The sequence below is a fragment of the Lepidochelys olivacea genome (genome assembly GCF_965140295.1).
Source record: "Lepidochelys olivacea isolate rLepOli2 genome assembly, chromosome: 8".
Lineage (NCBI taxonomy): Eukaryota > Metazoa > Chordata > Testudines > Cheloniidae > Lepidochelys > Lepidochelys olivacea.
The window spans coordinates 52,434,322-52,455,365 of record NC_140418.1 but is presented as its reverse complement, the minus strand read 5'-3'; the positions used below and the strand labels follow the sequence as shown (position 1 = coordinate 52,455,365).

Genomic DNA, 21,044 nt, shown 5'->3' with positions numbered 1-21,044 from the left:
ACGTGAAAGCTCCCCCACTCCAAAAGATGGGATATGACCCCGTTAGGAGGCCCAGCTTTTCCAAAAGTTACAGCCAGAGGAGTGATTACAGCAAGCTGCAGAATTACCACTAAGCCCAAGGGTCAGAGGTGGCCTGCCTCCCCTGGGTGATGCACATTCAAAAGCAGATTTATTTAGAGCGCTAGCAGCCGCCCAACCCCATTTATCACAGGGAAGTGAGTGCTGTGCTAGCAAGCCATGGGGCCGGAGAGATTTGAGTGAGGCGTCGCTGAGCTTCCCTACCATTAAGGGACACGGTTCTGGAAGGGAAGACCAACCACCCCCCTTAAGGGACATGGGGGAGGGGGACAGGATGGGGCAATGCTAAGGCACAGGATTGAAAGTCAGGGACCTGGATTCTTTCCCCAGCTCCACTCCAGCCCTCCTCTGCAACTCCAAGCAAATTGCACCACCTCTGGGCCTCAACTCCTCCCTTTGTACAACAGGGGGGTTGATGGTACTTAGCTCCCTTCCAGAGGGGGCTGACACTTAATTCACTGACCTTAGCAAAGGGCGTGGAGATCCTCAGGGGAAAGGAGCAACAGAAGGGACAAGACTGAGAATTCGGGCTCCCCACGTGCTCAGTGCAGTGCTTCTTCCTCCCTCTGCACCAGGGCCGCCCCCCTTCCTCCCCTCTCCTCACGTTCTCTGGGCTTCCTTACAGCAGCCGGAGGGCGAGTCCAAGAGCTTCCCACCTAAGGAATACAGTGCCATTCTCCCCCAACAGCGAGGCCCCAGGGCTCAAAGCAGGGAGCTCAGGAGCCCTGGAGCCTACAACAATAGGCTGGGCCCCCGTCTCCTCCCTCCCCCAACTCTGGCTTGGTGTGGCCGCTGGGCCATGTACGCAATAAGACAGACACAAAAGTGACATTTCACTTGGCTCCCTCAGGCACGTTATTCTTGCTCCAGCACCTTCAGCAACAGTGTACAAGCAGGGAGCCGCGCAGCATTAAACGCGACCCAACAGTCCCAAGCTCATCACTCGCCAGCAAGCTGTGGGTCGTGTAGCACAGTTGAAAGATTAGCCCAGGCACCCCACAATGCGGACGGCAAACCTCAGACACAGGAGCACTGGACCACAGCATAGAGCAGCCATTGTGCTCAGACAGTCTGCTAGTGGTACTGTGGTTCAGGAATCTGTCTAGTGTTTAAAACAAACATGGTGTGGTTTCCAAAGTGGTTTGTTCTCTGACAGTTCAGGCTTAGTTTGACTAAAGCCAGCCCAACTGCAGTCAGAGCTAAATTTCAGGGAGAAGGGACTCCCCACTTCATTCTGGGCTCTGAGAGTCAAGCTGGGCTCTTTTTGGCTCATGCATCATCACCAGTAACAAATACACTAGGGCCATCCCATTGCATTACAGGTGTAACATGGCAGAAAGGTTACTAATTCTGTGGATGACAGGTGAGCGAGGACATAACCCAGCTCACCTCCATAGCTCTGCAGGGAGAAGAGATGTAAAAATTTAAAGCTGGGATGTTCACAGCAGCTCAAGGGAGCTGGGCACTCAGACCCCACTGACATTCAATGAAAATCCCAGTCTCAGCCACTAGAAGAAGCTGATGCATCTCAATGCAGCCAGGAAGCAGACTTGCTGCTTAAGCAGATGCTGTTTTTACAGCAACACTTCTCACGCTAAAGCGGCACATTAAGGCTGAACTGACCCCTTTCTGTTTCATCCCAAGGTCCTGTTCTCAGGCACTCATTCCAGTTTGGATGCTTACCATGTGGGAACTCTACCTCTCTGGCGATTTGGTTCGGAAAGTTTGGTAACATTCCGCAAATTCAAAAAACGCCTCCACCCAGCCCTGCTCATCAGCTCCCCAGGCCAGGCCCAGTCCCCACTGCTGGCTGCACATCCCCATCTTCACCCCCTAGGTCTGGCTCTTCAAACCTCTGCATTCCAACCCAGCTGCTGCTGCTGCTTCTACAGACTACCCTGCCCAGGGACCAGCATGGGGAGTATTGAGAGACAGTCTCCTTGCTCTCCTCCTGTGCCTAGCCCACAGTGTCTCCTGACCACTGCAAGGGGAGTCCTGCTCAGCCCCTGTAGCATGGGATCTAGGGGCCAAAGTCTAACAAGTCCTCTATTGAGCGTATGCAGACAGACTGGCCAAATTTGAGTAGCTCTTCATGGGGACAGCAAAAAGAACATTCCCGACATTGGGGTGACCAAACCCGCTGCCAAATTTCAAGCCCTTGCTCCAAGGCATGGGGTGCTAGAAATACTCAATGAAATGTTGTAAAACAAAATTAACATGGCAAAACAACGTATTTTTCGCTAGCCTCGTTCTGAGGAGCAGCTGAGCCATTTTTGCTGACATTATTCAAAAAAAGTTCAGCTGAAAGAAGACATCAGGTAGGAAAAATTTCAGCCCAAACACTTGACGTTTGGTGCTGTTATAAGGTAATAAACAGAGGGTCTTATATGGGAAATGTCAGGCAAACCACAGAAAGTGTTACTGTACTTCCTGCCCCCCTCCTATGCATGTGCATCCTGCATCTGTCCTCATTGCCCTGCCATGGTGGGAGACATTCTGCCTACGTGGGAGATATTCTGCCTACGTTGATCTGAACAGAGTATGACAGGCTTTCCTTCACTTTAATTGATTCAACTCTCACTGCTGGTTTGGGGGTCGCAGAGAGGTCACAACCAGCATCTCCCATTTAACAACCCTCCTGTTTATGACAGTAAAACAACAGAGCACAGCTTAGGGAGAAGGACAGAGTACAATCATCAGCTAGAGGAATCACTTTTTGAAAGCCTAAGTTACTCCATTAGAACAAGGCTGTAGTGATCAGGGTGCCAGTATTCTAGTGTGTCAGTTGGTCAACAGCTGAGCAGACTAACTGCACAGACAGTCAGCCGTGGGGTTTCTGGGCAGGCAGGGGTGTTATCTTAACACAATGGAGCACTGATCCCGGATTGGGGCTCTGATGCACTACCATAAACTGAACGGTTTCTAACTGCAGGCAGCTGGAAGGTCATATCAACACACCAGTGCTGGGTGGGATTGACACTACCAGCCTCTAAGCAAAGACAAATCCACACTCCTCAGTAACAACCTACCTTACTACAGCACCTTTCACGTGAAATCGCAAAGCCATTTACTGGCAACAACGCATTCAGCCTCTCAACATTCCCAGGGAGGTGCAATTACAGCTGAGTTAATACATGAAAACACATTCACAAGCTTTTGTTCATTACAAATACTAGTGACTTGATCTGCACTCAAGTCACTTCGGTGATTATTCTAGCAGGCACACTTGTGGGAACAGTGATTTTTTTAAATGGGTATTACAGAATATTTGCAAAATATGCATCTCAAATGGATAAATGTAAACATATGTGCCAGTCAGCTGATCCTTACATCCCCTCAAATCAAAGAACAAAACAATATCATGCGATCTTTGTGTCCATTCAAAAAACTAACACCCCTTCCTTTTAAGGGCTGGGTGCTGGCAAGCAACAGCTCAGAAATAATCTACAGACCGAGAACGATTAGGGAACAATTTTGAATAAATAATATTAGCACAATTTGTTGGTGAACAATTTGGAAACAGAAAAAGGTGATGTTTGTTAAATAAGTTATTCCATACAAATCGTTCGCTCAGCTCTAATTATCAACACTTCACACTTGGGAAAACTGAGGCATAGAAGATAAGTGGTTTACCCAAGAGCCAACAAACAAGTGTGTGCCAGAGCTGTAAACAGCATCCACATCTCCTGACTTCTGGCCTCTTGCTCTAGTCTAAATTATATGAGGTACATCTACACAGGAAAAAAAAACACCATATCCCATAGCAGTGAGTCTCAGAGACCGGGTCAACTAATGCATGCTGCGGGGCTAAAAAAGAGCTATGTAGCATTTGGGGTCAGGCTGGAGCCCAGACTTAGAGCCCCTCCCATCCCCACTCCCTGGGTTTCACAGCCTGGTCTCTGTGCTGAGCCCAAATATCTACACTGCTGTATTTAGCCCCACAGCGCAAGCCCCAGTCAGTTGACCCAGGCTCTGAGACTCACTGCCCAAGGGTTGTTTTTTTGTGTAGATGCACCCTTAGCCAGCAGTCCTAGCTCTAGCAGACAGCCCAGCTAATCATCATAAAGCATGGCCTCGTGAGCTCTTCTTGATTGTTCTAGGCTAGGAGAAGGAGGCTCCCAAAACAGATCCCCAAGGGCTAGCTGCATCCCTTCCTGGATCTAGTACTGTCTTGCACATTTCAGGCCTGATCCATGTATCCCAAACACCTCAGCCACTGCTCTCCTGTCTCCCAGGCCGGCCAATCAGCATCAGAGTGATTCAGATAGGAGATCACCTGAGATTTCCTAAGAGGGTGAGTTCATACAGCACAGCCCATGCTGCGATTACAGGTTCACAAGCAGGAATTTCCCTCTCCCTACCTGCTGTCCAGGGAGACATTGTGCTGAATCCAATAGTTTCTTTAGCCCTAGAACACTGACCAGTTCCTAACGGGATGACAGATCATCATAGAATCCTTAGAACACTAAGCACAAGGTTAGTCCTTTCCAGGGAAGTGAATAAACAACAGAGGCCTTATAGCTGTGGGCACTGTACTGTACAGGGCCTTAACTCCTCATACTGCCCTCTTCCCCCCAAACCTCCCTCCCAGCACCACCCGCCATCCTTACAGCTGCTGAAGTGTTTCCTCTTTGATCCTACCCAGCCTTCATTTAAACACTCTTCAATCCATTTCTGACCAGAGCAGTTTGGTCAGATTAGGAGTTTCTGTACAGTAGAGACTTGCAACAGGGCTAGGACAGATGCTGTTGGTTTGATAACAGGGGCAGCAGCAGAGCTGGGGAGAGGGCAGGCCCAACAGTGAAGCAAGCAGGGAGTCAGGAATAATGTGCAGCGTTAGCCTTGGAAATTGGAACATTTTGCCCATGCTACATCTTGTGTTACTAGCTCCTCAGATCATTGTTATGCCTGGGGAAATAAACTAGGAACCCCAGTGTCTCTCTCTTACTGGAGCATGTCTCACACTTGCATCCGATGAAGTGAGCTGTAGCTCACGAAAGCTTATGCTCAAATAAATTGGTTAGTCTCTAAGGTGCCACAAGTACTCCTTTTCTTTCTACTTACACACAGAGACATGAACCGTGCCTGCATCCTGTCCTAGGACGCCATCTAGTAGCTACAAGCAGCAATACACCTCGCTTACCCCAACTATGGGATTCTCTTACTGGCCGCCTGCTCTTGCAAAGCCATATGCTAAGGAAACCGAAAGTCCCAGGCTGGGACTATGGTGCAGATTTAAGCCTCGCAGAATACAGATTCTAAGGCTTTCAAACTGGTCTGCAAGATCACCCATCCAGTGATGAGACACAGTCCCCACTCACTTCTCTGGGGCAAAAGGGCAGCAGCTCCCCAAGATGGCAATGCTGCTGGGTGCCAGCGTGGCTGGTACATGTCAGCCTGGCAACCTTCCATGGCAGCGCACTCCGTGCCCCCCACCCACACAGCACAGCCAGATGCACGTCAGCTTGTCCTTGTGCTGCTCCCACCCAAACCTTGGGCAGCACCAGGCCTCATGGCTGCTCCCAGAGCTCATTAACAATTGACACTAACAAAGAAGGGAGCTGGAACAGCAAGGGCCTCTCTTCTCTTTCTGCTGTACTGCCGTTTGTTCTCCCTCGGGGGACACTATTTCCCAGAGGCAGCCTCCTGCACAGGGCTACTCCCCACCAGAGATACCAGGAAACTTGCTTGCTCCAGGTCCCAGGGCTAGGCTGTGCGTGGCCTGAGAAGAATTGGAGGTACCCTATCAGACAACTTTGTCAACTCAGATATCTGAGGATGGAGAAGCTCCAGCCTCAATGAAGAATCTTTTCCAACGGGTGGATGGAAAAGGGGGTCTGTGCTTCTCTAATCAAAATAAAGGGAGTTGTCACCTACTTGAGCATACTGTACACAAGGCCAACACTGGATTCTATCTATGCTGGGAAGCTTGTCAGAGTTGCACTATCAGAAGTGCTGCTCAGCCATTTGGGGCGGGGGGGGGGGGAGAGTTTTCATACTAGGTCATTTTTCTTCTCTAGATGGACCCAAAGGAATGGTCACTAGAATCTGACTTACATTCTGGATATTGTATTTTACTGAAGCCATACATAGCTTCGCTATATCAGTGAGGTTTTGCTATAAGCAGGTGCCCACATTTTAGTACAAACTCCTAATTAAGTGACAGGTTTCAGAGTACCAAACTCCTAATTAAGTGCACATTTTGCAGCCTGTCTGTAAAGGCTAGCTGTCTAAGGTGCAAGCGTGGGTCTGAAGCAGAGCAAATAGGTTGCTTAGCTTGGGATCAAATGAAACAGACAAGAATCAAATCATACATGTTTTCACCTTTCCAGGTTTTGGGACATCTCCCCGACTGCACCAACACCAAATTCAGCACTTCAATCTGATTATCCCTACGGTATGACCTCCAGCTTAGCGCCTACAGCAAACGTAGGCGGGGACCATCCTGCCTTCTTTGTTATTCATTAGGAAATGGGAGGTTGCTCAGTGAGTCCACACCCAGGATCATCAGAGATGAGCAATGGAGAGTGGGAAACAAGAACTGAGCTGGACAGTAAGCAGACAAAAGTGCCATTAGGGTATTGATACTGATATGGACTGGCCCGCAACCCAAAAATCTAAATCTCAGCACTTCAGACACATCCAAACCCAACTTGGGAGCCTGATTAGTAGCCAGCCATTTCAAATGCCATCATCACACTGCAGTAACCACTTCGGGCAAGCCCAGGGCGACTGGAAATTGAACACACCCATCAGGCAGCAGCTTCTCCGGAGAGACCTGACAGAACAGGAGCACGAATGGCATCAGGATGGCGACAACCAGCTCAGGGCACGCCCCATCCCAGCAAACAAGGCAAGCTCTCCTCTATGTTTAAGCCTTTAACATGAGGATGCCAAGTGGTGACATAGGAAAACCAGCTTTCTTTCACCAGGCCTGGATCCCCACTCCCCCAGCCTGCAGCTCTCTTGGAGACCATCCAGGCTGTGCTCCACTAGGAGGTGGCTCAGGGCACTCTGTAGTGACTCCTGCTGGTTGAGCAATGCTCACTGCAAGGATCCATAAGGGATTCCTGTCCCATAAAGCAATGCCAAGTACAACAATGCCAGCCCGGTCCATAAGCGAATGTTTTAATGAGAGACTGGCAGAAGGGGTCTCACAGCAGCCAGCCTGTCTGAGCAGTACCTACACAGAGCTGGGCCAATAGAATTGCCAGGTGGATGGTGACATTCAGCAGCTGGAAGAGGGAGTCTGTGAACTTGTCATGGGGCAGCGTGTAGACTAGGCAGCTGGGAGAGGAAGGGTCTGGCAGCCACGTGGGACTGTTTGGCTCCTTGGCAGGTGGAAGGGAACTGCGAAGGGAGCATTCGTGTTATGTACAAGGTAGCGGGAAGGTTCAGGCAGCTGGGGGAGTCACCTCAGGGAACATGGTGGGTGACAGGTAGGTCTGGCAGGTGCTGGGGTGGACAAGTCATTTGTCAGGCAGGCAGCAGTGGTGTCTCCAGCGGGGAAGGCTTTGTTAGGTAAAGGGGGTTGCAGAGAGAGGTGGCAGTCATGCAGGGGAGGGGGATAGGAATAGGAATGTCACATGCTAGTTAACAGGCTAACGCAGCCAAGAACTCTGTGTTAGACATATAGCACCTTAGCCAGCACCCCACCTTCCAGAATGCCATGGGAGAGCCCATGCATAGCTGAGCCACACAGGCTCTGCTTATGGAGTCCGCGGAAAACCAGCTGAATCAGCAGGTCAGAAACTTTATTACATAGAGCAAACGGCTAAAGAAATCCCCACTGTTGGAAACTGAAGGGAGGTTTGTACTGGAAACCTGAGAAAACAAACAAGCTTCTCTCTCCACTACTGTGCTTAATGGCTCCGGGTCTCAGGCCCCAGCCTTAATTCTGATCTTTTATAGTCACTATCCTACCCATGTCCTTTCAGCAGCGAATCACTTCTTCCTAAGCAAAGGTGAGAGGGGGCAGTGGGGCCTAGAAGCTAAAGAAACAAACTAGGGTCTAGGAGGTAGAAGGAGCCAGGTGGGCAGTTCTCTGTGGCCCCTGTATATGGATCCAGCAGCATGGAGGGGCTGTTAAAAAGCCATAAGGAGCTGGGGAAGAATGACCTCAGCACAACAGTAGCTCTATGCTGCTCCCCCTCACAAGGTCTGGCATAGGGGATGGTTGGAGTGGGGCTGGAGGAGGCATGCTAGGGGATGTCTCCACAGCACTGATAGTTGGGCAGCAGCCCGTAGTCAGCTCTGGGCAGGCTACTGTAAGTTAGAGAGGTCCCTGGTTACTTTTATACCACCAGTCATGCTGGTTCCTGCAGCAGCCCAGAATCCAGCCAACAAAATGGTGGCTTCAAGCCGCTCTGCCCCTGTACGGTGCCTTAAGTGCTGCCCTTCCCTGAGGCCCAGCACGTCTCAGATTCCATTTAGAGTTGCTCCAAAAAGCTACCTGCAGTTGTGTGTGTGTTTGTAAAATATCCAGTTCTCAGGCAAAACATTTTTACTTCACGACACCACAGGTGAAATGGCAGTCCTTCCCTCCCCCCGCCCCCGAAACGGCCAAATTCTCCTGGGATGTAAATTCCGGTTCATGTGCTGTTCTAGTAGAAGCACAACTTCCCCTTTCAACAGGCGAGACTCCTGGTCTCTCCCTGTACTAGGCTCACTCTTTCAAACGTAAGTAGCCTGGTCTCCTAACAGTCCTGCTCCCTCTGAAGCAACATTACTTCCACTTCTCCTCCTAACCGTTCATGTACCTACAAAGGAGCCAGTATACCCACCCTGGAGCAAAAAGGAATTCCAAGCCCTTGGAAGGAATAAAGTACTTTTGGTCCACTCTCTTACAGGTAGGCAGGCTTGCAGCCGTGGTTTGCCAAATGGCCTCGGCAGGTTCTAAAAGGGCTGTGTTGATAGGTAATGCAATTCTAGAAGAAGAGGGCTGCAGGATGTCGGTTAGCTCATGCTGCTGTTCAGGGACTTCCTCCAGGTTAATTTGTAGCTCACTGGCAACTCTTTTAAACAGGTCTTGAAATTTTGAGAAGTCTTCCGAAGAACGCAGTGCTTCATCATGTGGAACAACTGGTTCTACCAGGTTAGAGGCAGGCTGCGCTTGCTCTTGCGGTTGTGACAGGGCTGCCTGGAGTCAGCGGCAGGGTCATCAGCTGGTGGTACTGAGCAGGTCTCACGCCTAGCGTCAGTGGTATAACGAGTGTGGTCCCAAGCATAAGGAGCCCATGGAGCCCAATATTGCCACTGTGGTGGGAAGGGCATGGGTGGTGCCATTCAGGGGTTAATGCACCATGGGGCAGGACCCTTGGAGTAGGATTAGGCAGCTTTTTTGTATGACCTCTCTTGACTGGGGTCTGTGGATGGGAGATCTGAGGTGAAAATTCTCCCTGCAGACCAGATTCCTCATCACTGGAGGAAAGCTGTGCAGACCTTGCTTGAGTGTCCAGAGAGAAGTAGGTGTTAAGTAGGGGTGACTGCAAGGTATGTGACACCAGGTGGTTCCTTGTGTGTATGAATTGCAGTACCACAGTGTCTCTGTGGGGGGGGGGGCCGAGCAAGACCAATTTGTTGTGAGGAGGGGTTCCTCGGCACCGGTGTCCCGAGCGTTCTGTCACTGCCGGCTAGCTCAAAGGCTGACGGTGCCAGGAGAGTGAGGAGCCTGCGGGGGGTCAGGCAGGCTAGTATGCGTCGGCACCGCTTCCATTGTGGTGCTGAATGGTACCAGGCGAGAGGCAGGCAACTGAAAGCCTGAAGCCTCAGCACTGGAGGTTAGTGTGACTGCCGCAGCCGCAGGTGGGTTTCGTGCGGTGCCAGAGTAGCCCAGCGCAAAGGTACTCAACAGGGGAAGCGTGGGGAGGGAAGCAATACCCAGAGAAGGCTTGTCCCTGTGAACACCCTTTGCGGGTGAGAGAGACTGATTTTTTTTTTGTCTCTTTGAAACGGGGTGTGCGTGTGTGTTCGCGCTCAGTGTATAGCAGAGTCAGAGCCCGGGTTTTTTCAGCACGTGGAGTTTTAACCGCAGCTCCCTGTCTTTGTATGCCCTGCATTTCAACTTGCTGCAGTGGGCACATTTTTGGGGGATGAGGCATTTAGCATCTTGGTCACCACATGGCTTTCCACAATGAAAACCATAAACTCTTCCCTGGAGGGTTCTGTCAACTTGTCTATGAACTTAAACATGACCACTCAACTGACAAAGACATTTAGAAAGCAACACCTGCTGGTTTGTGATGCACTTTTCCTGGAAAAAGGAGGTATAAATCTTCCTCCCCATTAAGTCCATCCTCTTGGACTCTTTGTCCTTAGGGTGGACTTGTATCTTCTCTGTCATGCCCTGTCATTTACTGCAGTTACACCACCAGAGAAAGTTAGGGGACAGGTGGGAGTAGAAACCCTCAAAGCCCTGCATGGGAAGGAAATACTGCTTCTCTGAATGTTTTGCCATGGAATGCAACGTAGCTGGAGTATTCCACGGGGCCTTTAGAGGCTCCAGAAGAACCTCATTTATTGGATGGGCTACTCTCCCTGGAGCTGATGGTTGAAGAATATCTGCATATTCTCCTGCAGGAATTCCACCTGGATACCCAAGATAGAGGCCACATGTGTCAGGATGCCTTAAAGTCCTCAGACACCGAGGGAGAGGTAGATTAATTCAGGTTGGATGAGAAGATGGTCTGCTGCACCAATGATGGGTCCTGTTCTTGCACTACAGGATCCAGTTTGAATAATCCCAGAGGTCCAGAGGGAACAGGCTCAGAAGTCGCTTGCAGCGGAGATGACTCATGAGTGGAAGTTACCATCAGGACCTGTGATCTCGCTCTAGAGCGGGTCAAGGAATGAGATCTCAGGGACTGAGCAGCATTCCAAGAAGGCCAGTAGGCATATGAATAAGACATTGGTGGCCAGGAGGCACTGGACCAAGAGTCCGTCCCGACTGTGGGACACATGCCAATCTCAGTAGCAATGGTGATCCAAATGCAATCTCTGGTGCCTGTGTGACAATGATGGGTACGACAACCCCAAGCAGGATCTTGAGGAGTCCTAGAGGTTCTCTGATGACAATGTGGGAGCCAGCCCCAACAGGGCAAATGGTCAGACTCATCTGAAGCCCAATCCAGTTGCAGCATCAATGCCAAAGAGGAACGGGCGATCAGCACACCATTGCTACTGAATGAGACACACCTACCCAGTACCAAGGCTAAGGGCCGTACCGAACTCTAAGGAATCTACTGCCAAGATGACAGTGTCAAAATAAGCACCACTGTCGAGGGGGCTTTTGGTGTCAGGCCCCGTGTCAGCCTCCACTCCACAATCCAAGGCCTGGGAGGTGTGCACTATGGTACCAATGAACTTGGCAGCTCTGCAATGCAGCCGGAAGGTACCAAGGGCACAATGGAGGGCGATGCAATAGAAGCCATGGCACCAAAGCACTCTGGAACCAGTGGAGGGTCTGGGACAGAGAAGCAAATCAGGTCTGATGCCACCGGCATGCAGTCAGTGCTGGTGCAGACTTAATCGGTACCAGACTCTATAGACGCACTATAGCTTGAACTTGAGTCAATGGTACAGGCTCTCACTGATCTCGGCATGGTACTGGGGAGCAGTTTGACAGATCTCCTTCATCCCATGTGATGGAGGGAGTACAGTGCCAGTCACTACTTCTCTTAGAAGATGAGGAATTTCCCCAAACCCTGAAATGGTCCAGATTCATTTTATGGGACCAATTCCTCACCCTACAAGAGAAGGGTGAACGACTTTTCTTCCTCTTGGGGGGAAGCCCAATGTGCAGCAACATCACTTGCTGGATCTGAAGGTGACTCCCAACGGGACAAGGGCCTCTGTGCCGAAGCAGGCCTCATGGCCTGATCTAGCATGTGCTGCTTCAGCCGCCACACTCTTGCCACCTGAGTCCTCTTTGTGAGCAACTTGCAGATGGGGCATTTCTCTTTAATGTGTCCTTCGCTGAGACAATAAGCACCTCAGGTGGAGGTCACGGTTAAGAGATGGCACCCACACACACAATGACCGTGCTTGAACCCTAGTGAGGGCCTGACAGACAGCAGCCAATTGCTCCAATACTATACTCACACTGAAATGAAAATAAGGTATTACTAACTACTATATACAAGAAAAAGTTCACACTTTTGTTCTCCGTTTCTGAGAAGTGAAACATGACTCCAGCCACAGGTGGTCAGAAGGAACTGAGGGGCTTGAAGCGGTGCTGCCTTTTATAGTCAGGGGAGGGGCTAAGGTCCCAATGGCGTGAGCACCACCCCTACAAGTATTGCTAGATAGAGCTCTCCAGCTCCAGTGCACTGGGGTCATGCACACCTAAACTGAATACACAGCTGCATCTGCTTGAAGAACCACCACCATATTTTAACATTATGTAGATGCAGCAAGACAATGGGGCATGACGTAGGCTGTTTACTGATTAGGAGTGCTCACCACAGGCTGGATGGCCTGACTTACGATGTGACTCTAGTTGTACTATCAAGAAAAGGATTATGTGATAGATCCACTGCATTTAAAAAATCCTTACTCACAATAAGTCATAAGTTGCAAAGCTCAAGGCAATGCCTGTTTTTGAGGGGAAGCTGGTTCAGAGGTGAGTGGAAAGAGGGGTTTTTTTTGTTTTTTTTTTTAAAGATAGTCTGTTTCTAACATGACTTGCCAAATCTGACCCCAATTTCCTTCCTCCACCTTTTGGAGACTGTTTATATACACACACACACACACACACACACACACCACAACAACATTGAAACACAGTTCAAACCACTATATTAAAAAGAACAGTCGTTGCACAGCAGTACAATAAAAGGAATATAACCATCTCCACTGAAAATAAAAGCAACATTTATCCCATACACAGGCATGTCCAAGGAGACCCTAGGCTCTAGTTATCAGGAGGATGAGTATCTCTTACGGCCAAAGAGAAATGGCACAGGAGCACCAACCCCTCAAAGAGCATCTTTGTTTCTCCATCTTGTCTGATGCAGTACAAGTGAATTAGACTCCTTTCTTGAGAAATCATACAGCTGGGGTTCCTCCTTCTCCTCATGTCTCCAACTTTCTCAGGACAGCGAACCAGTGAAAAAGGCCACTGGAGGTGGCCAAGCGTGCAGCAGCTCCCAATGCTGCGGTAGGAGAACTGCGAGGGATGTAGAGCTTCTCTGACACCTGGAGCTCAGCAGCTAGGATCAGGGAATTCTTATCCTCAGCCCCTCGATTAGTGCAGCTGTTACTGCTACTCAGTGTGATAACTTGGGTCCTCCAGAGGTCCTCATTCTTCACCTTCTCTGGAATGACTTCCCCTGCATAGTAAATGAGACAAGGGTGGAAGGATGGTCTAATGGATATGGCACTGGACTGGGACTCAGAAGAACTGGATTCTCAGCTCTACAACAGACATATTATGCAACCGTAGACAAGTCACTTATTTTATGCTGTAAAATGGGCATAAATATTTCATTACCTCAAAGGGGTGTTGTGAAATTAAAATCAATTTATGATTCAGAGGACATACACATGGGAGCTCAGAGGGCTTTAGAAAGAACAAGGGCTTCACTCTCTCATTTGCCATGGTCTTACATGGAATCCCTTAAATGCCAGGAGATGAGAGTCCATTTAATATTGGGAAATCCTAACATTTGAAACAGACAGGCAAAAAAATCTAGGATAAGGGCTGGACAAAAGTAACAGAAGATAAATATCTGGATAAGGCAGGGAAATGAACCAAGAGAGGAATAAACCTCAATTCAAGTTCATCCCCATGGAATACTTAGGAATCCACTTCTCTGCACATGGGGCCAACCTGAAGTACTGCATCAACCCACAGTCACTGTTGGTGCAATGGACAGATGGCAATAAAAAGCCAAGATTCAAGATCTCCATGTGCACACACCAGTGCCCTAGCCCCAGGATTCCTGAGCCCAGCTTCTGGCTATAATGGACTTCAGACAATACCAGAAGCCACCCACCAGTGCCATTAGCATAGTACCAGGATCACAGAGCTAGGGCCAGCATTCAAACTGGGCAGTAGAATGCACATACTAATGCCCCTTCAGGTCTTCACACACTCTAAAAATCCAGTCAGACAAATCCACAGTACCATTCTGCTTCTCCAAAGATACAGGTGCTGTTGTAAGTGAGGCAGAAGCAGCTGGTGCTGTAAGACACTGGACCTTGTTAGGAGATATTTTGTTCTGATCAGGCTCCAGTTGGCTAGGCTCTGCTGAGGGCTGGGAATGGCTTAGGGAGACACAAAACTCTTCCAGTGACTTGGACAAAATAGCAGGATCTGGTGAATCTCCAGGAGAGGCTGGTGTCTGCAATCAAATATAAAACAGAGCAGAGAGCAAGATTAGTGCACCCACAGTTCATCAACTGTCCTGGTCACCATATAGTTAAGCATCCAGACATAGCTGGAAAGGAATTCTAGCCACTACGTTTCTTTTTTTTTTTTGGCCAATTGCACAAAATCAGGGCCAGAGACAGCACCTCCTCCACATTCTCCAAGGAGGGCGGCTGCTTATTGCAATGTACAAAATTCCATCTCGGCTCATGTCTTAGCAAGATATTAATGGTCTGCTGTAAAAAACCCTCATAATTCTTGAGTGGAGAGAGGCCCCAGGCACAGCAAGACTGGCAGTGACAGAGTGAGCACAAGGGAATTTGGACTGAGGTTGAGTGGGCTGCTCAGTCAATTTTTAGTTGAATAAAACCTTCGCTTCTAGTTTAAAGGTTCACCTAATTCACAGATCTGTACCGGGACTGATGTTTGTATTTACTAACTTAAGTTTTTTCCTGACTATAAAGATGAGTTAATGCACTGGCACAGGCTACCTATGGGGGCTGCAGAATCCCCATCCTTGGAGGCTTTTAAGAACAGGTTAGACAAGCATCTGTCAGGGATGGTCTAGATATCCTTAATCCTGCCTCAGCGTGGCAGGATGGACTAGATGACCTTGAGATCCCTACATTTCTATGAACTGTAAAATGATAACATTTACAGTAGACACAAAATTGTTTAAGATAGTCAAGGCTAGACATAACTGTGGGGAGCTCCTGAAATAGTAAACAAACTAGGCAGCATATATATAGACAAAGGAAATTCAGTGTTGACAAATGCAAGGTAATGCACATTTGGAAAGAAGAATTTGAACTAACCGACATTGCTGGGGTGCAAATTAACCAACCACTTGGGAAAGACATGGCCATTGATGTCAATAGCTCAATGGAAATCTCTGCTCAATATGCAGAAGTCAATGCATGAGAACAATCCACAGTGAACTGAGATAAAGCACAAAGGATAGAAACCCTCAGGCTCCAGGCACAAGCCAACTACTAACTGATGGGAGACCAGGAAGAATCTTCTCCTAGGGGAAGTTCTTTCCATAATTTTCCTTTACAAAGTTTCTTGTACCTTCTTCTTAAGTACCTGACAGGGATCACTGTCAGACAAGATACTGGACTAGATGGACTGTTCTGGTCCAGTAGGGAGATTCTTACGCTCCTAAAGCCACATGATCAGCTGTCTAATAGTTATGTAGTTATATCTGAGTCAGTACATGAGGAACTCCACATTCTCACATCATCCATTTTGATCTCCTTCTCGTCTCCTCACCTCTGCTTGCACAAGCTAGGTTGTCTGCTCTTCTCTCATTACCTTAGCGCCACTTTCCTCACCCCAACCTCTCTTTGCTCTCACAAAGCCTCACCCATCTCCACCCCATTTAGACCCACCTTTCCTACCCTCATTTCTTCCAGCTCTTCCCCTGATCCTCTCAAATCTGGTTTCTGATACCCCACTAGAACTGCTCTCATCATAGTCTAACCACCTCTTCCTTGCAGTTAACAAGTTGTAGTAATGCACAAAAAACTTGCAGGTATTTGATCATTCCTGATCCCTCTGCTGCCTTCAACATTAGAACAATTTATGCCCCTCCACTATTCCCTCCTCTTGTACATCCCAAACTCTGCATTCATGTTAACTTATACCATTAGATAGTCATTATTTATTATCACCACCTAACTATCAGCGCTCACTTTGTGCTCCACATCCCACAAATGATCCTCCCCAACCTGACTATTAAGAGTCCTGACTTCAATCCCCTAACTCATCAAGCAGTCAGAGGCATTGGCAATATTGACTAAGCAGCTTCAAATAAATTCAGCCATAGACGTACTTTTAAAGTTGTTAACATAGGACCTGCTCCTCCTCCCACTGAAGTTAACTGCAAAACTCCCGCTGAGTTCACGGATGCAAGATCGGGCTAGGTGTAAAACTACACTGAATAGATTCTACAGATTTCCCACCTACAGCAGAGCTGGTCACACAAAGAGCATGCCAGGGGAAAACAAACAACCAGAGAGTCATTCTGTGGAAGCTGACAAGCACTCACCACTATCAGGCCCAAGCATTACACTAATATAAAGCTGCTGAGTCTGGATTGCTAACTACATTTATATAGTATAAAGATTCTTTTCTGGGTTCTTTCCTTGCCCTCTTACCCTTTATCATGCAGATGACACTACACTGGGAGGAGAGGTAGATACGTTGGAGGGTAGGGATAGGATACAGAGGGCCCTAGACAAATTAGAGGATTGGGCCAAAAGAAATCTGATGAGGTTCAACAAGGACAAGTGCAGAGTCCTGCACTTAGGACGGAAGAATCCCATGCACCACTACAGACTAGAGACCAAATGGCTAGGCAGCAGTTCTGCAGAAAAGGACCTAGGCATTACAGTGCACAAGAAGCTGGATATGAGTCAACAGTGTGCCCGTTGTTGCCAAGAAGGCCAATGGCATTTTGGGATGTATAAGTAGGGGCATAGCGAGCAGATCGAGGGACGTGATCATTCCCCTCTCTCGGACATTAGTGAGGCCTCATCTGGAGTACCGTGTCCAGTTTTGGGCCCCACGCTACAAGAAGGATGTGGAAAAATTGGAAAACATCCAGCAGAGGGCAACAAAAATGATTAGGGGACTGGAACACATGACTTATGAGGAGAGGCTGAGGGAACTGGGATTGTTTAGTCTGCGGAAGAGAAGAATGAGGGGGGATTTGATAGCTGCTTTCAACTACCTGAAAGGGGGTTCCAAAGAGGATGGATCTACACTGTTCTCAGTGGTAGCAGATGACAGAACGAGGAGTAATGGTCTAAGTTGCAGTGGGGGAGGTTTAGGTTGGATATTAGGAAAAACTGTTTCACTAGGAGGGTGGTGAAACACTGGAATGCGTTACCTAGGGAGGTGGTGGAATTTCCTTCGTTAGAAGTTTTTAAGGTCAGGCTTGACAAAGCCCTGGCTGGGATGATTTAGTTGGGGATTGGTCCTGCTTTGAGCAGGGCGTTGGACTAGATGATCTCCTGAGGTCCCTTCCAACCCTGATATTCTATGATTCTATGATCATCATCACTAGCATACATGAAAAGGAAGGGTCAACACTACTGACTAGAGAGACGTAGCACAGACAGGAGAAATGTATGCTTCCCCACAGAGTTCTGTAGGAGAATCTAGACGTACCTGGAACCGTTCAACCCACTCCTGCAGATCACACGGTCTATTAGCAGAGACTGCCAATCATACCAAAGCATGGGATGGTTCTCTGATACAAAGGCACTGAATTAGGATGAGACATTTTGTTTCACGTTACTTGCTATAATTGGATTAATTTGGAAGACACTCAGACAAACTGGTGGTGGGCACCAATGTAAGAACCTAGATGCAGAGGTAGGTAGATTATCTTAAAACAGTTGTGCCTCATTTGGACTAAAGTTTCAATTTAATAAAGACCAACAAAAATATTTAAAAACAAAATACGCCACTATACCGGGCCAGAAAATGTGTGCTTACCTTCAGTTCCCTGGTGGGCTCCAGGACTTCTCCCAGTTCCAGTGTCTCCTGGATTGGGTATTTTGACTTTTCAACTGCTGTCCTTGCCATGTTCACATGATCCAAAAATGGCCACACATCATCCCAAGTCTCTTCAGCAGCAGCAAAATGCCCTACCTAAGATACCCAGCAGAGTGGGTGTGGAGAAGAGAGAAAGCGGGAGGGGCAGAAACATATGGAAAACCTGGCAAAAATTGCAACCAAGAGAGAAATAGCATTAAAGGATCAATTATATAATCCTCAATTGAGAGTGGACCTAAACCTCTCATTTTATTTCCAAACAAACTTTTCAGGCACATAACAAAAAAACTTGATATTGTGTTGGTGTACGAGGCCAGCAAGAAAGGAGCCCTGAAATCACAGATCTGGACAAAATGGAGTATCCCTTCATACACACTTCCGCTTTAGGGTGTTGGCGAGGTTTCCCCATTAAATCAGCATATGCAGCCTATTGTGCATCATGCACAAGATGTTTAATTCCCTTTAGGATGTCACCATGGGGCATCTGTCCATTTCCCTCCCTCCCCGAAAGATTACAAGTAACCTGTTGCAGCTGCTCTTTGCTTTGCAGGCTCTGATTTCTTCCTTCATGGCTGGAGGTCTGGCTGGAAGATACCACAGTATCCAACTGCAAGGTGTCATGGCCAATACCAGTCTGCTTATTTAAGGTTTGCAGAGGCAACCAATTTTCATCCCAGATGTCTGAGATCACAGACACCAGCTCTAGGTGTGGCATCTCCAGATGAGGACTTTCCTTTAAAAAAAAAGCAACTAACTCAAGTTGATATTCTATGAGGGTATGTGAAAAATCCAGAAGCCATTCAATAAAGTGCAGAGAATGGAATTCATCTCTCCTTATCCTTGTCCATCTTTCCATTTTCTAAATACCTGCAGCTCCTTCTTATTTAGCCTCAGAAGAGATTCGGTGAGGTTTGATAGTTACATTGGATACTGCTTAATAGCAATCCTAATTTTAACAACTTCCAGTTAATAGGAACATATGGCTAGGAACCAATCCCATCCCACTGACTTTAAAGTTAACGAGACTTGGATTTTGGCAACAGGCAGGTCTCTTATGGCAACTTTTTGACATGCCTTCCCTGGCTACAGACGCACAAGCCTGCCTGAGGCTGGGAGAGTAGGCTGCAGACAGGGCAGCAGCTGGGAGAGCCACTGCAGTCTGGATGCGAGGCTTTCCATAGTTGCCATTTATCTGAAGGTTGCTAGTAAGCGGAAGGAAGACTTGTACAGCCAGGGAAGAATGCACTGGGACATGCTGAGCCTGTGCCCCCGGTGCCAGGCCAGGGTGCTCAGCATGTCCCAGTGCATCCTTCCCTGGCTGCAGCCCCACAAGTCTTCCTTCTGCTTACTAGCAACCTTCAGATAAATGGCAACTTTTATAAGCAACCACTCGGTTCCCAGTGAAATGGAATCTACTGTACTTTAAAATGGACAGAAAAGTCATTGCGTGTCTAAGCCTGGAAGCTTTTAATACAGTACACACTAGCAGCACTGCCACAATACCATTCTTTGTCCTAAGACACGGGGTTCCAGCACGTGTACCATTTGCTCCTTTCTGTGGAGGAGAGGAATACTCTGATGTACAGAATCTGGTTTCTAGGGAGGTTCAATTCCACTGTTTTCTTTTGTTTGCATTTAAACAAAATGTATGCTAGTAAGTTAACACTTATTCGCTCAAGAGTATTCTTCTCCACTAACACTAGTTCATATTGTCATCCAGAAGCCTGCAAAATTTCATTGCCAAAACTGTTCCTATCCTAATACCTCGCCAATTATAGTATAAAGATTAACAACCTTTGCAAACATCTCTTGAACAACATTTAAAGTTTGCAGTTTTATTACAGCAGTTTTAAATTGTCACCAACACTTGATTCCTCCGGGGAGCTCCTTTCTATGTCCTATTCTTCCTTATCCTTTATTGCAGGTATACATATTGCCAAATGCTTTTTGGAATTGCTTCTAATCCTACTGTCAGCAGCAAGCTGATAAAGGGACAGTTTCTCATCTCAACCTCAATTAAGTTATTCAGTATTGGAAAAAACGCCAACCTCACCTGCATTTCCAGTTCTGGCTTTCTGGGCTCTCCATTTGGACTTTCCTGGTAATTTTTGTAGTCTTTGCCTTGTGAGTCCCATGAAGTGAGAGAAGAATTCACAGAGCAGGCATGTTCTTGTACTCTTCCTTCAGGTTCTAAGCACATTGCATCCTTTTCGTCAACCCGAGATCTCTAGAAAGAGAACAGCAACTTTATTTCAGCTCACCTGTACATGCTTGTTTGGTTTTTTTAATTCTGATTTTAAAAGATTTATTGTATTTGACATAAGTTACTGTACAAAAATATAGAGAGACATCCACCATGTGAACCAAGGACTCACCCATAACACATATTATTTCAAAAGAGCATGAGCAAAAGTAGTAAGGTACAGTACATATACGATATTTATATTGTGCAAGGTAATTAGCTATAAGATTCCAAATGCAGACACAGGGCTCTCATTCTGCTTGAGAGCAGAGCATCATCATTTGTTATTTGTCTTATGGTAACACCTATAGGCCCCAATAAAGATGGGGGGGTCATTGTGCTAGGCACTGTGCACTGTGTTTAAAATAGAACACTTAGATTTTAGATTTGTTACACTAGTTTTAAATTAGTTATATTATGAGAGATGTAAAAAAATGGTTCCTATAATACTCAGGTCAAGGAACAATGCAATATCTAAGCACTGCATTTCAGGAAGGATGTGGACAAATTAGAGAAAGTCCAGAGAAGAGCAACAAAAATGTTTAAAGATCAAGAAAACATGACCCCTGAGGGAAAATTGAAAACATTGGGTTTGTTTAGTCTGGAGAAGAGAAGACAGAGGGGACATGATAACAGTTTTTAAGTACATAAAAGGTTGTTACAAGGAGGGAGAAAAATTGTTCTCCTTAACCTCCGAGAATAGGACAAGATGCAACAGGCTTAAATTGCAGCAAGGGTGGTTTAGACATTAGGAAAAACTTCCTAACTGTCAGGGTAGTTAAGTACTGGAAT

General features: G+C 47.5%; 2 protein-coding genes across 3 annotated transcripts in view; both read right to left on the bottom strand.

Annotated features, from left to right (window-relative positions):
• Window positions 1-590, bottom strand: part of FAM163A (family with sequence similarity 163 member A) — a 100,768-nt gene extending 100,178 nt beyond the window's left edge. Inside the window, exon 1 of the mRNA XM_084636695.1 lies at window positions 542-590. The gene's annotated coding sequence lies outside the window, so the exon portion shown is untranslated. The remainder of the gene's footprint in view (window positions 1-541) is intronic.
• A 12,266-nt stretch (window positions 591-12,856) lies between these two features.
• Window positions 12,857-21,044, bottom strand: part of TDRD5 (tudor domain containing 5) — a 29,611-nt gene continuing 21,423 nt past the window's right edge. For both annotated transcript variants that reach the window (XM_084637763.1, XM_084637764.1), the window contains 5 exons: window positions 20,064-20,237; window positions 18,534-18,743; window positions 17,951-18,106; window positions 14,204-14,420; window positions 12,857-13,406 (listed from right to left, as the gene is read on the bottom strand). In XM_084637763.1, coding sequence (XP_084493889.1) covers window positions 13,150-13,406; window positions 14,204-14,420; window positions 17,951-18,106; window positions 18,534-18,743; window positions 20,064-20,237 — 1,014 coding nt within the window. In that variant the 3' untranslated portion in view covers window positions 12,857-13,149. The remainder of the gene's footprint in view (window positions 13,407-14,203; window positions 14,421-17,950; window positions 18,107-18,533; window positions 18,744-20,063; window positions 20,238-21,044) is intronic.